Source organism: Pseudorasbora parva, chromosome 22, assembly GCF_024679245.1.
Source record: "Pseudorasbora parva isolate DD20220531a chromosome 22, ASM2467924v1, whole genome shotgun sequence".
NCBI lineage: Eukaryota > Metazoa > Chordata > Actinopteri > Cypriniformes > Gobionidae > Pseudorasbora > Pseudorasbora parva.
In genome coordinates, this window is record NC_090193.1 from 35,577,734 (window position 1) to 35,598,650 (window position 20,917).

General features: G+C 38.0%; 1 protein-coding gene across 3 annotated transcripts in view; it reads left to right on the forward strand.

The window, feature by feature from the left end:
* The window catches only part of epha8 (eph receptor A8), a 109,179-nt gene that overhangs the window by 43,604 nt on the left and 44,658 nt on the right, over positions 1–20,917 (forward strand). For all 3 annotated transcript variants that reach the window (XM_067432269.1, XM_067432270.1, XM_067432271.1), the window contains exon 3: positions 14,387–15,050. In XM_067432269.1, coding sequence (XP_067288370.1) covers positions 14,387–15,050 — 664 coding nt within the window. The remainder of the gene's footprint in view (positions 1–14,386; positions 15,051–20,917) is intronic.

A 20,917-nucleotide genomic window follows, 5' to 3' on the forward strand; every position in this document is an offset into this window, starting at 1 on the left:
AGGATGTCCTCGCTCTCTCCTCGGGACCACAGGCACTTGAATAAATAGTGAGATTTCATCACCTCTGAAGCAGTGAAGGTAATGCAAAGGTCTTGAGCAAATACTTCGCAGGGACCAAAATGTTGGTGGGTATTTGATGTGGAGAGAATGTGTTTGTACAGGATCATTATATCAGTGGCCAGTGAAGACTTTGCTCAGAGGAAAATTGTGTTGCTCTTTCATAGCTCAGGAGAATTATTGAGGAGTTCTCAGATGTTTTTCCTAAAATTCTTTTAAAAAAAGAATAAAAAACCTGTTAAAAATAAGTCAATAGTTAACATACAATTTAAATATGGCTGCAGCTATTTTACACAAGTGAAAATAACATTTTCTCAGCGATAGATGATGTTTACACTAAGTGCAAATAGATGGTATTAGTGCTGGTAATAGGGATATATTCTAAAAGTAATTCTTTGCAAAATGTGTAAATAGTAATTAGATGCTATTTATACTTTATTTTGACAGATACACACTATTTACACCTCAGTATTGTTGTACATAAACAGGATGCAATAATAACAGTGTAAATTATATTTATTAAAATTATTAAATGGATGTCATCTAAATGAGACAATTACAGTTGCATACACCTCCCTAACCCTACCCAATTAATGATTTTATTATTAAACATTTCATTAGGCACTTTATTTCTATTTTTAGAACATTTTCTTAATTTTTATTGAAAGTAAATGCCTTCTCGATATGATATGTGATAGAAAAAGAGAGAAGGGCGAGCTCTGCTAAAGGTGGATTCGAACCCGGGTCGATCGCGTCACTTAGACATTTAAGCCTTATGCTTTACTGACCACACCACTGAAAACGTTGATATGTGGCTGCTATCTGTTAGTTTTGAATCTTGTTTTTCCAAACAGGCATTGTTAGAGTATGAATAGCACTTGACAACAAGGCATGCTATTTGCACATGGCATAAATAGACACTCCGCATAAATATATAAAATATCACAGCTTAAATCATTTGATTTTGATTTTGTTGAGCTGTTTGGATTTATATTTTGGGTTAGATTTTTTTTTTTTTTGCGTAATTTGGTATAAAATGTGGTAAGTTTGAGCAATTTAGGCTATTTACATTTTAGGCTGTTTACGTTTTGTTTACATTTTAGGCCAATTTCGTTTGTTTACACCTTCAGCTGGTATTAAGATGCGTTTTGATCACAAGACGAGGGAGACATACCCGTTTACACCTGGTGTTTTAATACGTCTCTTCTGTCCACTTTCAACTACTGCTTTCCTGATTTCTTTGGGGGGTGGGGGGTCAGATCTTTCATTTGAATGGACAAAATAAACTCTCACAATTAGCATATGACCACGCAAGGAGTCAATGGAAAACATAGAGAAAGCATCAACTTTAATTTCTGCTCTGTGTGTTAGACATCAGGAATGTTCTTCAAACCAAACTTGGGTCTCCGGCCAAAGTTTAAATCCTGTCCGGCTAACGCAGGTCAGTATAGACCACGAACATGTACGCTACGAAAGTCCGGTCAAATTCGTTTCTGACTACCTCTGGAAGTGGTTGGAAGTTGAAAAGCTCAAAGCAATTTAGACCCTGTTTACACCTGTATTTGGCATAAAACAGGGCCTTATTTTGATTTGTGTAACAGAGGCCAGCTAGTATTCACTGTGCCAGTAAAACCTCACTCCTCGGAACTCAAGAGACACTCTAGCGACTGACGCTAGGGGTTGCAGCCTTTAGCCTTCTCGCTAGAGCATCTGACTCTAATGCTGGCGGACCCTGGTTCGAGTCCCACTTAGAGCGGGCGGTTCGAACAGGAGGGCTTATTTGTGAGTTGACATTTCACTAGAGCAGGGGTCTTCGACCCTGTTCCTGGGGACCCACTGTCCTGCAGAGTTTAGCTCCAACCCTAATCAAAGACAGGTGAAGCTAACCGAGCTCTTCAGGATTACCTGTTGATGATACACAGGCCAGTGTGCTTAAGGGTTGGAAATAAACTTTGCAGGACAGTGGGTCCCCAGGAGCAGGGTTGAAGACCTCTACAGTAAAGGAGAGGTCTTCAAAAGTACAGTCCCTGACAAAAGTCTTGTCGCTTGTGTACAAATTGACCTAAAGTGCCGCTGAAATATATTTCTAATCAAGATTTTTTTACAAGAAATGGCTCATTTTAATCCCACCAGCTTTTGTGATAATTTTTCAGTGAAAAACTAAACTTTCAAAAAGTATTCTAATATTCACAGCTTGGTAAAGCCCATTGAGTCAATTTTTGCAAAGACATAAGTGTTGTCACCTTGTCATATGAGCTTCACCTGTGACTAATAATGGATCAATTGGGTCTCAAGTGTGTATAAAAAGAACCCCAGTACACTAGACCTTCACATCAACTGCAACTAGACCTCTGCAAACATGCCTAAGATTCACCCAGAGACTAAAGTTTTGATTATCAAGAGGCTGAAGACCAGATCCACTGCTGATGTGGCAGACACCTTCAATGTGTCTCAGCGTCAAGTACAGAGGATAAAAAAAAGATTTGAAGAGACTGGAGACATTTTTGACAAGCCCAGGTCAGGCAGACCCCGCAAGACAACTGCTCGAGAGGACCGTTTGTTGGCTCGAAAATCCAAGGCCAGCCCATTTTCCACTGCAGCAGAGCTCCACGAGACCTGGTCACCTGAAGTCCCTGTGTCAACCAGAAAAGTTTGTCAGATTCTGTCTCGAAATGGCCTCCATGGTTGAATCAGTGCCCAGAAGCCAGCACTAAACAAAAGACAATTGAAGAACCGTGTGGCATTTGCCAAGGCCCACAGCCTGCTAAAAGGATGGACGCTGGAAAAGTGGCAGAAGGTGGATCAGATGAATCTTCTGTTGAATTACACCACAGTCGCTGCAAATATTGCAGGAGACCTACTGGTGCCCGAATGGATCCGAGATTCACCCAGAAAACAGTGAAGTTTGGTGGCGGAAAAATCATAGTCTGGGGTTACATCCAGTATGGGGGTGTGCGAGAGATCTGCAGGGTGGAAGGCAACATCAATAGTCTAAAATACCAAGAAATCTTAGCTACCTCTTATTCCCAACCATAAAAGAGGCCAAATTCTGCAGCAGGACGGTGCTCCATCGCATACTTCCATCTCCACATCAAAGTTCCTCAAGGCGAAGAAGATCAAGATGCTCCAGGATTGGCCAGCCCAGTCACCAGACATGAACATCATTGAGCATATGTGGGGTAGGATGAAAGAGGACGCATGGAAGACGAAACCAAAGAATATTGATGAACTCTGGGAGGCATGCAAGACTGCTTTCTTAGCTATTCTTGATGACTTCATCAATAAATTGTACGAATCCTTGCCAAACCGCATGGATGCAGTCCTTCAAGCTCATGGAAGTCATACAAGATATTAAATTTGGATCTCACAGCACCACAACTTAATTTGCTGACATATTTTTGTATTTGCTGTAAATTTGTTCAATTTCTGTATAGGCGACAAAACTTTTGTCTTGCCAAAATTTGACCTTTCTGTCTTGATTAAATGATAAATATTTTTTCTGTGAACATTATTTATTTCAGTGCATTAAACATCATTTGGGAGGGTTTTAGCTTTTCATATGAGCTACTTCTAACACCAATTAATTAATTAAAAGTCAGGTTAATATCAGGTATTTCTAGAAAATAGATAAGCGACAAGACTTTTGTCAGGGACTGTAGAGGTCTTCAGAGGTCTTCATAGTTTAGTCATTCTTTAGACATTTAAAGCCTTTGAAAATGTGTGTATTCTGTACTTTTGCTAGGCTCAGTTTATTGGACTTCTCTCTGAAGTGTGCTAACAATGAATGATGGTTACAGAGGAAGACGTTCTTAACCCCACACGGCTCTGGATGGAGCATAACTCTGCGTGATAGCAAGAGGCCGACATACACAATTAACAGGCACGTTCCACAAAGGTTATCACTGTCAGAGACTGTATTCCAATTAGCAGGACGAGAATTCAATTCAAGATTCCTCACACTTGAGCGAAGCGGGTGGGGGGCGTTTCCAAGATTAAGCGTCTGCCTTGATGCTACATGATTGTGTCACTGCAAATATCACCACAGGATGGCCAGTTGTTTCTGCGTTGCTTTTGTCAAACCAGATTCAAAGGATTTTCTCATTCTAGCTGCTAATCTGAAATTGGATCACCGAGAACTGAGACAAGACTTTTCTATGCCTGTTTTTTTTTTTTTTTTTTTTTTTTCCTTTAGTTGCATTTTTGTTTTTTTCACACCATTCCTATCCCTGTCAGGCCACTTTTAACCCTGGGTTAAGTTTCAAATTGGTCATTTGGAAGGGGGTTAATATAATAAAACTAAAACCATAACAAAAAAATGTTAATAAAATAAACAACTGAAATAAAATAAAATAAAGGTCATTAAAGTTTCACTGATATGATAGTTTGATTATAAACGATATTTGAGACTATATAGATCTGGCTATGTGAAACTATTGTTTAAATTAATCCCTATTCTTTGCACGACACAAGACATTACAGTACAGAATAGCTCTTTCTGGGGTTTATTCTGAATATTGTATTATCAGTCATTTCATGTGAGAGAAAACAGAAAAGAGGATCTCGGAAGCGTGTTAAAGTCTTATCCTTTTGATTTTCCTGGCTCGAGTCCTTTACATAAAAATCAATCTGGCTTTCATAGAAAACCTCGGAAGTCGGGAAGCTCTCGTTTTTTAAGTTTCATTACAAGCTGTTCACACATTGGCATTAAAAAAGAGATTAATAGAGGAATATTTATACAAATAGCCCCTTTAAACCAATTTCATACACAAATTCTGTCATAATTTACTCACCTTTATGTCATTCCAAACCTGCATGACTTTCTTTCTTCTGTGGCACACACACACACACACACACACACACACACACACACACACACACACACACACACACACACACACACACACACACACACACACACACACACACACACACACACACACACACACGTTTCCATGTTTTATGGGGACTTTTCATAGGCGTAATGGTTTTTATACCGTACAAACCGTATGTTCTATCCCCCTACACTGCCCCTGCCCCTAAACCTACCCATCACAGGAAACATTCTGCATTTTTACATTTTCAAAAAAAACTCCTGTATGATTTATAAGCATTTTGAAAAGTGGGGACATGGCCAATGTCCTCATATTTCACCCTCTCCTTGTAATACCTGTGTCATACCCATGTCATTATACACATTTGTGTCCTCATATGTCACAAAAACATACCCACACACACACACACTTTGACTTTAATTATATGGAAAACAAAACATAAAACACTTTCTTAATATCCTCTTTTTGGAACGACATGAGGCTGAGTAAATAATGACAGATTTTTCATTTTTATGTGAACTCTCCCTTAAGATAACCAACCAAACCCTGCCACCGTGGTACTTTTCTGTTTGTGTTTTGAACAGAAGATGTGGAAACAAATGAATAATTTTGTGACATCTTTTGAGTATGACTCTTGAGATATGTATATGTTTAGAATCACTTTTATTATCTGTAATGCTTGTATGTTTGCAGCTCATTCCAGGAACAACGGATTATGAATGGATGTATTCAGGAGAAAGATCTCCCCTGGTTGTGAACAGACAGATTTGACGTGTCTCATAACAAGAAACCAAGATAAAAAAATGAGACGGTTAAATATTTGATCAAAACAAAGAATGTTAAATAGAGTTAACGAGGTGAATAGGGAAATCGAACCTAGGGACAGCTATTTCCCTCACTAAAACATTTAAATATTAATTTAATCTTTTTTTATTAATTAATTAATTAAATATTTATTCATTTATATCTTCAGTAAATCAGTCATGAGCCATATTAATTCTAGTCAAAGAATATTTCCCATGTACAAGGTATTGAAATGATCTGAAACAATTAATCTGCATTAAAAAAGAATAATACCTTTTATATCGATATGGAGATTATGTAGATTAGCTCAATTGACATAAAACGTGTCTCAATTAGATTAAAAATATCTGAGCAGAAGGATTTCCATTGTGGCTCATTGTACCATCACTTTGATCAATTTCAATCATTTTCTTCCATTGATCGTCTATTATGGGATGTAGCTAAAACAAAACACAGACTTTTATCGGAAACCTCATGAAAGGACCAAGCGAATTACTTCCAGCCCTCGAGCCAACCTGAAAAGTGTTAGATTTTAACAGACTCTCTAATCTAATCATTAGTGCAAGGACAAATTAAATTTAACTGCTAAATACTCAAAGTGGGAGGCTGGCTACGGTGTGCACTCGAATCCAACAGTTTAATTACCGCATCAGGCTTTTTTGTAGCTTTCCCATGGGAAGCGTGGGCCGAGGTGAGGCAAGGGAAGCGAGGAAATGTGCTCCTTTGGAAGATGTACTTGTGAGAAGAGGCCAAGTTCACGGTGGCCAAGCTCAAGGCTCCTCTGAGGTCAGCATTTTCCCTTTCAATTAGGCCGGCTGTGTCCGTAATGTATTCAGGGGAGGCGAGCTACTCAAGGCCAGTGGGAGCTGAGTGCTACAGTGTACTGTATTTGCTATTGCAGGCTTAAACTTCTACTTTTCTGATCACTGTTCATACGTTTTCTGCAGAAATGGTGAGTGTTGCTTGTGTTAGAAAGCCTCATTATTTTCATATAGGCCCCCTGATTTTTTGCTCAGATCTGATTTTTTTTTTTGGATGTTCACATTACCTTTTATAATGTGGCCTATATCTGATTCCAGTGTGAACTGTTCGAGGTCTTCAGTGACATCAGACACAGCACGCTGTTGCACTAAAGCTCAGGAGGTTATAGAGGAAGTAAGCATTTTCGCTTTTTAAAAAAAATGTTTGTGTAACGGAAGCCATAACAGTAATGAGCAAATGCAGAAGAGGAGAAGAAGAAAAAGAAAAAGAGCAAAATTGGTTATTTTGAGCTTTTGCCACCCTCCTTTGGCACTGAAGCCACGTTCTTCTGTGTCCCCGGTCTGACCTGGTCACTTGACCCCCAAAAAATCATATTTGGGCCACTTTTACCTGCAGTGTGAACGGGGCCATAGTCTCCTGCATGGATGACGTATTTTTGTAGGCCAAAACCCAGAAACGAGGTCTTCTGGTTCCACCGTCCTGAAGTCGGTGGCTGCATCCGAAATGGCATACTCTCTTGAGTAGGTACTTATTTTAAATAAGTGTTTTCACGGCCGCTAAAAAAGTATGTTCTATAAAGTGTGAATGTGTGCAGTATGTAATCTGGACGTACTACATTTGCCATGTTGTCATTATCATGTGACCTACCAGCGTCAGTTACCTCTCTTCACTTCAGTTACTTCCCCGGCATTCATAAATCCTCTCCTGTGGCCTCATGGGATATTAAGTGTCCATTGTATGCGACTATGCGCACTTCAGAATCTTGGCGGAAGGAGTAGGTCATCCGGGGACTTTTTGCCTACTCTTTTATGAGTACTATAAATGCAGACACACTTATTTGTCACATTCTGTTTTTCGCCTAACTACACTGCAAAAATTCTTTTCTTATTTGGTATTTTTGTCTTGTTTACAGTCTAAGTGTCTAAAAATTCTTAAATCCGTATGCTTTACTTGGTAAGTAAGATGACGCAAGTTATTTTTTCTTGTTTTGTGAAAAAAAAAAATGAAATGAAGTGAGTTTTTGCTTAAAACAAGCAAATTTATCTGTTAATGAGGTAAAAAGTTATCTTGTTTCTGTTTGGGACAGAAACAAGATTTGAAACAGACTGGAATCTTGACAAAAATACTCAGAGTGTGCACGGATCTGCACCTCAATTCTACAGAACATACTTTTTTAATGCTCATAAAAAAAGCTCAAATACAAATGTAGTCTTTACTGACTACATTTGTATTTGAGCTTTTTGACAGTTTGGCAGTTTGACACGCGATCTGAATCTATAATCAATACGCTGATTCATAACTGTTCGCAAACTTTGTTTTGAAATCAGCCCATCACTATATAAGTCGTTATTCAGTTTTTTTAGCACAAAGACTATTCTCGGCGCTTCATAAAACTATTGTAGAGCCTCTGTAGTGAGATGGGCTTTGTGTCGACGTCTTTAGTGCCTTTATGGGTCTTGAGAGAGGAAATGGCATTGGTGTCAATGAAGGCCTTTCTGAGCCATAGGATTTCAACACAAATATCTTCATTTGTGTTCAGATGAACGGAGGTCTTACGGGTGTTGAACGACATTAGGGTAAGTAATTAATGACAGAATTTTCTTTTTTGGATGAACTAAACTTTTAAATGGAAACACTTAAGGATTTTCGAAGTTGTCATCTGATTAGATGAAGTCCACAGTTTTTTAATGGTCCGCACAGAAACAAAGATGCCTTGAAGCCATCGTTTTTACAACTGTGACAGTGAGCGCTTATCAGGATCAACTAAACTCTGGATGTATGTGAAGTATGTAATACGTTCAAGAGTTTTTCACGCCGGTCTGTTATTGTATGGACATCAGCGTTACATTTTCACGCCCCTGAACATGACGCGGAACAGAACGAACTGTGATTGGTTGCTGGTATACACTTCAATTAGACGTCTTCTTGGCAGTCCTTGCCCAATGAATGCTGCTTTTGGAGTGCCAACCTTCTGCCGCCAGTCTTTAGGTCTGGCTGTGCGAGACTATTGTTGAGAGCGCTAATTTACGGGTTGGCCTACAAATATACGCCAACACTGCAGCGCTCTATTACCAGCAGTGTTGGTTGCTAGTAGGTACAACCCATAAAATGTCCTGCTGCTTTGTGATGCCTTCAACACTTGTTGTATCTGTTCTCTCAAAGCCTTGTTTTCATGTCTGCCTGCTGTTTATCTCGCCATATATCATGTAAGAATGCGTAATAATATCCATAGAGGAGAGAATAGATGTGAGATTAGCCTTGAAGAGTAGCGGGCTAATAACAGAACATCCCAAGGCGCTCCACAGGCCGCAAACCATCATTTTTCCATAACAACATAATGATAAGTGATGCTATTTTGCTTCTGCTACTACTACTAAAGCCACAAAGATGCAGATGTGAAATCCTGGCCACTAATTTGCAAACACACACTATTGTACAGACGCAATGTTCAGTGTTCAAGAGAGGGATGAAATTAGATTAAAATGTTTGCATTTATTCATTTGGCAGATGCTTTTATCCAACATGACTTGCACATAGTGTTATTTAAGTATGTGGCTTTGTAGTATTTATTAATATTTTAGAGTGTCTATTTACACTAAGTGCAAATTGCCTTGTTGGCAGAGGCTATTCATACTAACTCCGCCCACTGACGTCTGATTGGGCCAGACAAAATGACAGAAGATGCTGCATTATAACAACAGTATTAAAGGGGGGGTGAAAAGCTGTTTCATGCATACTGAGCTTTTTACACTGTTAAAGTCTTGGATTCCCATCCTAAACATAGAGAAAGTTTCAAAAACTAATGTTGGACGTTTGATGCAGTATTTCCATGTTAAAAATACCCCTTCCAGTTTCTCACAGGTTTCGGAGAGTTTTTTTCGAGTATGGTTCTACTTGACGTTAATAGATCGGAAGGTTCTTGTATGGGCTGTACGGGCTCTTCTCCCGGTAGGGTGCGTGCGCGGGACTAGAGTGAAAGAGGAAATGCACGCCCGGAAACACTCGCTCAGATGCAGATCCAGTCAATCCAGGCGCTGCGCTCCACTTTATTCCTATGGGTGACGTCGAACGACTTCAACGCTTCAGCACAGCATTCCGGGAAGGCAGCGCTGCATTTGAACCGATTTGAACGCAGAAATGACGGGAAGCTTCACAACATTGTTTCAGTCGCGTCGCAAAAGTGGATCTCCACCGTTCACTGCTGTCAGGACTTTACCAAATCATACCAAAGAAGTGTGTTTTTGACGGAGCGGTCCCAGCGATAAGGGTTCGTTCCTGCTTTGGAAGCAGCCGGTGAGTAAAACTGCTTCAAATGTCTGTGCTGTTGGCTATCGTCACGTCAGTAAACATCAGTAAACGACACGATCGCGTGCTTCGTCATTCAAATGCGCTAACGGACTCTATTGTTGTTCTATGTAAGTTATAACGTTACACTAGTCTGACGTGCAAAACCGTTTTGCTTCCTACTGCTAAGTTTTAGTCACATACAATAGTCCATAAACCGAATCATGTCCTCATAAACTGTGAGTAAACACAAACGTTGACAGGCCACAGTACATACCAAAGAGACGGACGTCCTGCTGCTGCTGTTTCTCCTGTTCAATTTATTTCTGCCTCCCAATGATTCTGGATCATTATCTATATTAGCTGAGCCATGAGTTTCTCCACGCTTGAGGACGTCACCGCTTTGTTCGCGATCGTCATTATTTAGCTCCGCCCACACGATACGCCTCCAGGCGCTCGGTTTTTCCGGAAAGACTCGGTACAGCCCATATTTCTTTTATAAATATAATAAAACTAAAGACTTTCGGAGATATGAAGGATGCAATACTACTCTATAGGTACTCAAGATTGACATGAGATTGACTGAAACTGAGTGTTTCACCCCCCTTTAATAATGAGGGGTAAGGCATGTGGGAGAATGTTTTCATGCAAACTGACTCGAGTTCTAATCCGCTTTTTACTGAACTCGCTCTTCTCCCTTTCCCATCACATATCAAATCAGAAAGGCATTCATTTTCAATAAAAATGAAGAAAATATTTGTAAAGTGTAATTTAATGTACAACGACACTGAATGTACAACAACTTATTTATACTTATTGCAAAGAAAATACAGCTATTTTACTATTAGTGTAAATAGACTCTTAATTACTGCCTTAATATTTTGAATGGGATTTTATTTTTTATCTTAATTTTTAATTGTTTTGAAAATGTATGTACTTTATTTCAGTTAGTGAAAACAATTTTACATGTTAGTTTTTGCTTTAATTTTAGTGAACAATAACTAAAATGAACTAAATAACTAAAATAATAATAAACACTGTATTGCTTTCGAGGAATACATTTTATCCGTTCATGCATTTCATAGGAGTCGAACCCATGACTTTGGTGTTGCTAGCGCAATGCTTTACACTATTGAAAAAAAATATATATATATTTTTTTTAAATGTATGGTACAAACCAGCAAGTCTGCTTTCCAGAACTTCATAAAAAAACTATTACAGTTCTTCACCATATAAAGTAAGGGATCATATCGTAAAACGGGTTTTTACTATTTTTACAGTTATTTACCACCAAAATTAAGATAATTTCTTCTTATTAGAGCTACAGGAAACGGGAAATATTTATATGCAAATTGCTAGCTATAAGCATTTAGTTTACCTGTTGAACTTATAAGAAAACCGACTGTAGAAGATATCAATTTATACCAATACCAACTACACTGTTGTGGACATTGTAATACAATGGCATTCATTATTTACAGTTTTCCACTCCCTCATCTGTCCACTCTGTTTATCCGGGCAGCCCTCTGCTTTTAATTACCAGCGAATATCCAGCGCTCGCTCACGACGCGTGCCGTCAGTAAAGCTCGGTGTGAGCGGAGAGCTTGTGAGATGAAAGACCTGATGTGTGGCGGCACGTAGCGCCCTTCCTCGTGGGGCTTTAAACCCAGTCATACTGCAGGTCTTTCATTGCGCAGCTAGCCTTCAACTCACCTGCTTTACTATTACATGAGAATGATGAAAGAGAACAGCTAATTGCCCACAGACAGAGCCATCAGAGAAGGTCTTTACGGGGGACAATCGTCCATACGCTCTTCTTAAGAAGGTTTTTCTGCAGAAAGGAGAGAAGAGGGTCTTTCGTTAAAGGGATAGTTCACCCTCATGTTGTTCCAGACCTGTATGAGTATGAGGAACAACTTGAGGTTGAGTAAATGATGGCTACAATGGGTGAACTATCCCTTTAAGACCTGTTGTTCTTGACCATCTACCTGAAAGTCACTCAATGCTGTTAAAGTTAAATGCTGCTGTTCTCAACTGCTATCGCGCTACAGAAAACTGTAGTTAAATGAGTAGAAACTTCTTTATTTAGCAGTAGTTTTTACCTGTTTGTTGGGTTTGGTGTTCTCTGGTTGTGGACAGCTTCATTCTCATTGATCAGCATTTCCATTTTTTTGCTTCAGGCTCATGATATGAATCTTTAAGTTAATTTGCAACTCATAATAAAATATTTATTCATGCCTGATTATTTGCATTGCATAAGAAACTGCTTAAACCGCACAAAAACCACCCATGAATAACGAGGAATACTGAACGTTATTAAGGAAATGCTGGCCACATTCATCATGATATTAATCTTATGCACTGCATTGCATATGTAAACGTTTTAAAGTAGCTCTCGTGCACATTGCTGTGAAAAGTGAAATGCTGTTGAAATAATAATGGACTGATTTATAAGAATCTTCACACTGTAAATATGTAAATCCACAAATAAGATCTCTATCGCATTAAAGATGTGTTTGCAACAGCACATTTTGAGCGTGTAATCTCCTTGAAGGTCCACTTTTTGTTAAGTTCTCGCTGCCTTTTTTAAAAGAAAAATGTAATTTTTTATGTTATTATTATTATTAAAAAAAAAAAATCTGCAAGAACTATTTAAAGTAAGCATTTTTTGTTGTTATAATTAATAATTATTTGTGGAGTTGTATAACATGTCTGGCCATGTGATCTTAATGACATAAAATCCAATGTAATGAATGAGCACTGTGCCACTGTACGTCCGACTGATTCCCCCTTATCTATGCATCATCTTTTATTTTTTTTATAACTCGTTTAGTTGACCTTTTTTCTTATCTTTGGTTATCTCTATATCATAATTTTATTCTTTTTAATTCCCTTTGCAACTGTATATTCCTATTTCTTATGCATCTGTTGATTATTATTTTTGGTTAGGGCTGTCTGACTGGAAGAGATTGGGAAAGGACAGCAGTGTGCTTCGCTTCATTCTGCTTGTGGTAGTAGACAGTGAAGCGGACTCAAGAAAGGGCAGGCCCTGCGGGGCAACGGTAATGTCCCCTACACTGTAAAAAAATAAAATAATAATTGCTCCAATTGAAAATTATCTGGTGACTGATCACATCTAAATTTTTCAGCTGGCCGAATTGAAATTCTGTGAATTGATGCAATTTAATTCACAGAAATTCAATTCGGCCAGCTGAAAAATTTAGATGTGATCAGTCACTAGAAAATGTTCAATTGGAGACCTGAATTTTTTTACAGTGTACAGGAGCCCATCTTGGACCGACTTGTAAGGTCCAGGAGACATTGCGAATCTGCTCCATCTCTTCCATTTCAGATAGGGGTAACATCATTTAAGATCAGGCAGATAGGGATCTATTTCTCACCATTATATTTGTATTTATTTTTTTAGTTTCTCTTTACAACTATTTAAATTGTCCTTGTTTTTATTTTAATGTGGTATTCTTATTTCTTATGCGTATGTTATCACGATTTTAATTAATTTCTATGTAAAACACTTTGAATTGCACTTGTGTATGAAATGTGCTATGCAAATAAAATTTATTTTTCCTTTTTCACAAAAAACGGAAATACGTCACTGACGTGTAGGCGTTCTTCCGCTTCGCGCTTATACTCAGCAAAATGTATACCGGCAGAGTGTTTTCTCTGAGCCTTTTTTGACGCGAATTCCTCCACCAAGACCAATAAACGGGACAAAGGCTACAAATTTCGCAGACACCATAAATACCATTAGAGGATGCTGATGTATCACATTTTAAACCACTTAATACATGTTGTTTTGCAAAGACTAACAATAAAAAGCGTCAATATGGCAAGAAAACTTGCAAATGATGTGTACATTTTATATTTATAACACAACTGTAATGTTTAGACGTTATTTAAACCTTACCTGCGGGTGGGTGTGTCACACAATCGTGATCCATTTTAGCAGCTGCACCGTTGTCATCCGCCTGGGAGGGGACAAGCGGATGTTTGTTCACCCTTTCAAAATACAGACTCCCTTTTGAGTGGTACTGTAAAATTGTTCCAAGGGAAAAGGCTTGGGACAACACCACTTTTAATGCGACTGATGGTTGTTCCACCGGAGTAATCCTCCTTGGCAAAGTGTCTGCTACAGACGAAAGTACAACCCGGGACACAATAAAAACTCCTGTTTTTTGACTCACCCATTTTTGCATTTCCCGCTAGCTACTACTACGGTAACAGGAAGTGTCTTTGCACGTCCTTAACTAACTTCCGGTTAAAAATACGGAAGTTTGAAAAAGGTCTATTGCCTTGCCTTGCCTAATAGTATTTTTACATGTAAAACAAAAAATAAAATAAAAAAAATATATAAAATAATTTCTAATTATTTTTAATAATAACCCTGATTTTATTTCTGTCTTTGCCAGTGGGATGCAATCAATGAAATGGACGAGTATTTCAGCCCCATCCACACTTACCAGGTGTGCAACGTTATGAGCCCGAGCCAGAACAACTGGCTCCGGACCAACTGGATCCAGCGGGACGGGGCCCGGCGGATCTACATCGAGATGAAATTCACCCTGCGAGACTGCAACAGCATGCCAGGCGTTCTCGGTACCTGCAAGGAGACCTTTAACCTCTACTACTACGAGACCGACCGTGATGTTGGCACGACCATCTGGGAGAGTCAGTTTTCCAAGATCGACACCATCGCTGCCGACGAGAGTTTCACGAACGTGGACCTGGGGGTGAGGAGACTCAAACTGAACACTGAAATCCGTGGCGTCGGGCCGCTCAGCAAACGCGGCTTCTACTTGGCCTTTCAGGATATAGGAGCCTGCATCGCTGTCGTGTCCGTCCGAGTGTACTACAAACGCTGCTCGGGAATGGCTCGCAACCTGGCCGTCTTCACGGACGTGGTCACGGGGGCCGACTCGTCCTCGCTCGTGGAGGTCAGAGGTCAGTGTGTGGACCACGCCGAGGAGAGAGACACGCCCAAGATGTACTGCAGCGCTGAAGGCGAGTGGCTCGTTCCTATTGGCCGGTGTGTGTGCAGCGCTGGATTTGAGGAGCACAGAGACAACTGCATTGGTAAGTGACAATACTCTAAAATATTGCCAGGGATGAATTTTTGTTGCTTTTACACCATCTTTGAGCACATTTTAATGTTTTTACATTTTCCAAGCCCAAAGAGTCCAGTCTATCGCACATATTTTCATCTTATAAATGTGACCCTGGACCACAAAACCAGTTAAAATGAAGATCTAGATGTCAAGAATTGACAATAATGTAAAAATGTGTACCTTGATTGCAATGTAAGTCGCTTTGGATAAAAGCGTCTGCCAAATGCATAAAATGTAAATGTAAATGTAAAAATGTAAATTTAGATATCATCTGATAGCTGAATAAATAAGCTTTCCATTGATGTATTGTTTGTTAGGATATGGTATATTTACAGTAGGGAATTTACAAAACATATTCATGACGTTATCTTAAAGGGTTAGTTCACCCAAAAATGAAATTGATGTCATTAATGACTCACCCTAATGTCGTTCCTAATGAATCAGTGAATCGATCAATGATTTGGGTCGCCAATGTCACGTGATTTCAGCAGTTTGGCAGTTTAACGCGAACCGAACTGCTGAAATCACGTGACATTGGCGACCCGAATCATTGATCAAATCACTGATTCATTAACCATTTGATTCTTTTTGGAGGCACATGGAGGAGAAGACAATGCTGAATAAAATCGTAGTTTTTGATATTTTTGGACCAAAATGTATTTTCGATGCTTCAAGAGACTCTAATCAACCAACTGATGTCTCATATGGACTACTGTGATGATGTATATACAGTATAGTGTGCATTGACTGCTTATGCTCTCGGACTAAATATAAAATATCTTAAACTGTGTTTCGAAGATGAACGGAGGTCTTACGGGTGAGGAACGACATTAGGGTGAGTCATTAATGACATCAATTTCATTTTTGGGTGAACTAACCCTTTAATATGCTAATTATTTTTGGTATAAAAGAAAAATTGATAATTTTGACTCATACAATGTATTGTTGGCTATTGCCACAAATATACCTGTGCGACTTATGGCTAGTTTTGTGGTCAGGTGTCACAAATAGTAGATGAAAATATGTGCGTGAAGTAGTCCGAATTTAAAGTACTCATAAGCCGGTAGTTTGTAGTACACTGATCCACGGAGAAAATTGCCATATGCACCGCTATACCGATAATTATTATCTCATCATTTTTGTATAATAATGATAGCTTACACAGACATGCTTTATTTAAATTGTTGAAATACATTTATATAAAAAAGACAACAAATTAACAGTCAGTAATAAAATAAGAAAAAATAAACCAGGTACAAACCATAGCTCAAATACATAGAATAAAATAAAGAGACACATTAAATAAATATGGCTTTAAGTTTTTCAGGTGGGTCTAACAGATAAGAAATGCTACAGAAATGAAAGTTATCAGATGTAAAGTGGCACAGGATAGTCTTCATTGTAAAAATTAAAAGCACATTAATGCTTACAATTAAAGTTAGAAAAGTAGTTTTTTGTTCTTTTATCACCATGACAGACATCAGCGGGTTTATTAGGCTGCTGTCACTTTAAGAGCTTATGTATGGATCCAGTATACTGTTACACAAAATGTGGTTTCTCTCAACTATTAATGTTCCAAAACTGACTGTATTTATCTGAATACTCGCCAAGATGAATCATTTTGAATGTATTTGACCGTTAAAGCGCAACAAGCCATGAAAAATAAGTCAATTTGGTATCCAAAAGGTGTTTGAGAGGCAGCTTTATGTGAGAGCCACTTAGTATTGCTTGTATTGCATATAACAGTAAAATGATATGCAATACAAGCAATATTTAACCGGAGGTGACATGAGGTGGATGTCATTTCGCAGCACGCACAGCTGGTATCAGTGTATCGATACTACAGAAAACCGTATGGAGTACTGGAACCGATGCATATCGAAATATTGATATTTTTGACAACATTAGTACCTTTACATTATGCAATTTGGGATAAAGAATATGATATTCTGGTTGTTAGATAGTCCCTTCTTCAGTTAAAGGCAATGAGATTTTTAACCTGTTTTGTCATCTGCTATGACAGAATAATAATAATAATAATAATATTAATATAATGGGGGGTTTTAACACTAGAGTAACGCTTAATTAGTTAACATTATTAAGAATGAACAATTCTATAGTATTTATTAATCTAAGTCAATTTTAATTTCAACATTTACTAATACATTATTAAACTCAAAAGTTGAATTTGTTAACACTAGTTAATGCATTGTCAACTAACATGAACAAAAAAGGAATGACTATATTTTTATGGTAACAATTTATTTTAGGGTTCGCTATTATGCACATTACTAGGATACAATACTTATAAAGCAGATATTAATGCCTTATTCTGCATGACCTTGTTCTACATCCCTTAATCCTACCCAATATTTAAATTGAACTACTACCTTACTAACTATTAATAAGCAATAATTAGTAGTTTAGTGAGGCAAAAGTCATCATAGTTAATAATGAATATGGGTTCCCCATACTAAAGTGTTACAATTTTTATTAACTAACATTGACGAAGATGAATAAATACTGTAAGAAATGTATTGATCATTGTTAGTACATGTTAGTTAATGGTTTAACTAATGTTAACAGATGAGACCTTATTGCAAAGTTTTACCATAAATTTTATATAATTTACCTATAAATATATTGGTATATTTTAAGGTTCAGTTATTAACTATTAACTAGTTGCTTATTAGCATGCATATTACTATGATATTGGCTGTTTATTAGAACTTATAAAAGCACATATTAATGCCTTATTCTGCATGACCTTATTCTACATCCTTTAATCCTAACCAATACCTAAAATTAAATGCTACGAAAACTACCTTACTAAGTATTAATTAGCAGTAAATTAGGAGTGTATTGAGGCATAAGTCGTAGTTAATAGTGAATGTGTTCCCCATATTAAAGTGTTACCACTATTTGAACTGTGGTGCTGTGGAGAGGATGGTTTCAGAGACACATTTTAATATTAATAATATTTATAGTTGTAATATTAAAGAATGTTTATTAAATTTTTTAGCCGTGGTACAGTAAAGAGTACATTATTTTCAGAGATAAAACTTCTTGAAGACCGCATGGTAATAGTAATGTTCTAGCCTACTACTGCTCAATACTACTTTTTGTAACAATTATTAAAAAATAAAGTACATTTGATTATGAAATACACTTCAAGACAATTACTGTCAAATGATTTATACATAATATGTCAGACTATATTTAGATTATCTGATACATTTAAATGGTTTTTTTTTTTTTTTTTTTTTTTTTTTTATTTAGTTCTTTTTGGTCAACAATCAAAATTCCAGTTGCAATCATTTTACACAAAATAGCACTAGTCATATGGGTACATACATACAATACTGTATATGCATGCACACATACATAACCATAAAATAAAAACTTTTTTTTTTTTAAACAAAATAAAAAATAAAATAAATGGTTGGTTAATAATGGTTGGTCTATGCCTGTGTACTTTTTTGAGCCATGAGCAGTTAATTACATTTTAAGACAATTCATCAAGTTTAGTTTTTGACATGGAAATGATGATGTACTTATAATTAAAATAGTATTGATTGCCATTATTATTGTAGGTCTCTGTGTTAAACCATTTAATGATTCTTTCTCTTGTTCTTTCATTCTATTTAGCCACTCATTTCTGCAGTTCTCATTGCACTGGAATGAGCAGCCGATGTTTATTTCACTGTATATACAGTACATGACTAAATGCTGTGGAATTGTTATTAATTCAATTTCCCTCATGCTGCCAGTATCACGGCGTTCTGTTTTGAATGTATTACTCAAATCATCACAAACTCATACTCTGTCAGGTAATTTTCTGCTCGATCTGTGGCTAATAGCACTCATGACAATCCATTCTCTTTTCCTCTGCCTCCTTTCCAAAGTGCTGCTGCTGTCTGCGCGAGTCGGTAAAGGTTAAGTGTCTGAGCCGCAGAGTCAGGCTCTTGGTGTCTAAACTGGGTCGCTGTGCTAATTCTCTCGGCGAGTGCTCCTCCTCTAGTCACGCACATCTCGGGGACGAACGCGGCACGGCAAACTGGGCTGCTCTCGGACACTGCAAAACAGAAAAAAAAAACACAGCTTACCACTCTTAAAGCCGTAGGCGCAGACCACCGTGGAAGGATTGCATGTCGTCGCAATATAAAATGTCAAAAGGCTTCCCGTTCTCTTTGACTGAGAGTCGCGTGATGGGCTCCCACTAACGTTTTAAGTGCCGATCAAAACAGAGCCCTAGCTTCACGTCTCACTCCTGTCAGCTCTGTTTGGGGTTTTCCAGCGGCAGCCGTTGCTCCCGGGCCTTCCGGTCCAGCGCGAAAATGTAGGGAAAATATCCATTTCAGAGGAGACGAGATAGTTCATGCTTATCTGGGTAGCAGGGAGCCTTGTCAAATCCACTCCATTTGGCAACTTGATTTAACCTACTTAGATTCAAGAGAGAGTGTCTTCCCCACATGTTCAGCTGCTGCTGTGGGCTAACTTATTCATGAGTGCTTGTAAACAGACTTCCGTGCAAAACAATTGTGTTTGGAAGGCCATGATGATGCTGTGCCAGGGTTAGCAATCAGAAAATACAGGGTCCGAGGCCATATTGAAATTAGGGATTTGGAAATGTGGAAAGAAACAAAGTTTTAGGATTTTGAAAAAGCAATGCACATATAACACCTCAAAACACCACTGCATAGCAACACCCTGACGACCACTCAAACCGTCATCTGTGACGACCACCTCTTATCTGAGCAGCAATCCTTCATAAAGTCCTTTGACATACTACACTGCCAAGCCATTAACAAGCCGATGAAAAAAAAATGCGAACGCACAAAGCAAAGCTTAACAAGAATGCCACACATTGTCCGAGACGAAATAACGTTTCTTTCTTCTGAAGGGCTCAGAGTTCAGAGTTGTTTATTGAAGTCTTTTGTTCATCATTGAGCTTTGTAAAAAGCTTACAGATTTGGAAAAAGCTTACAAATCTGACTTTGTAACATTTTCTGACATTAGATGATTTCAAAGCCAGTCAAAAGCTACTGTATATTGTTGAAGAGGCCATCTTTTCACAATCCCAGCCATCAATTTCCACTTTTCATGCTCTCACAGATTATAATTATAAACTCCTCCGTACAATCTAGCGTGTGCTAGTGATTGTTAGATGCGACACATCAGCGGCCCGCTGGCGACCGTTAAGGGAATTTCAGAATGCTTTAGTCTGTCACTCTTAGATAATGGTATTTATTTTCTGACAGCGTACAATCGACTGAAAAGGAAAGAATGAGAGCTGTAGCGTTTTATTATATATTACATTAGATCATATGCCTGAAAGCAGCCAATCGAATCATTAATTGGCTAAGAAGACAGATTCAATCTTGTCACATAGACACTTCATTGTCCTCCAGCTGCCTGTTTGCTTCTCACAGATTTGAAGGCACCTGACAGCCAGGTAAAAATATGATGCAACTGAGATGTGATGAACTGGGTTTGTGCACAAGTTAAAGGGATAATTTCTGAATTTATATCTCGTAATTCTGACTTTAAATCTTGCAATTCTGACTTTATATCTCACAATTATGGCTTTATATCTCACAATTATGGCTTTATATCTCACAATTATGGCTTTATATCTCACAATTATGGCTTTATATCTCACAATTCTGACTTTATATCTCACAATTATGGCTTTATATCTCACAATTATGGCTTTATATCAAACAATTCTGACTTTATATCTCACAATTCTGACTTTATATCTCACTATTATGGCTTTATATCTCACAATTATGGCTTTATATCTCACAATTATGGCTTTATATCACAATTATG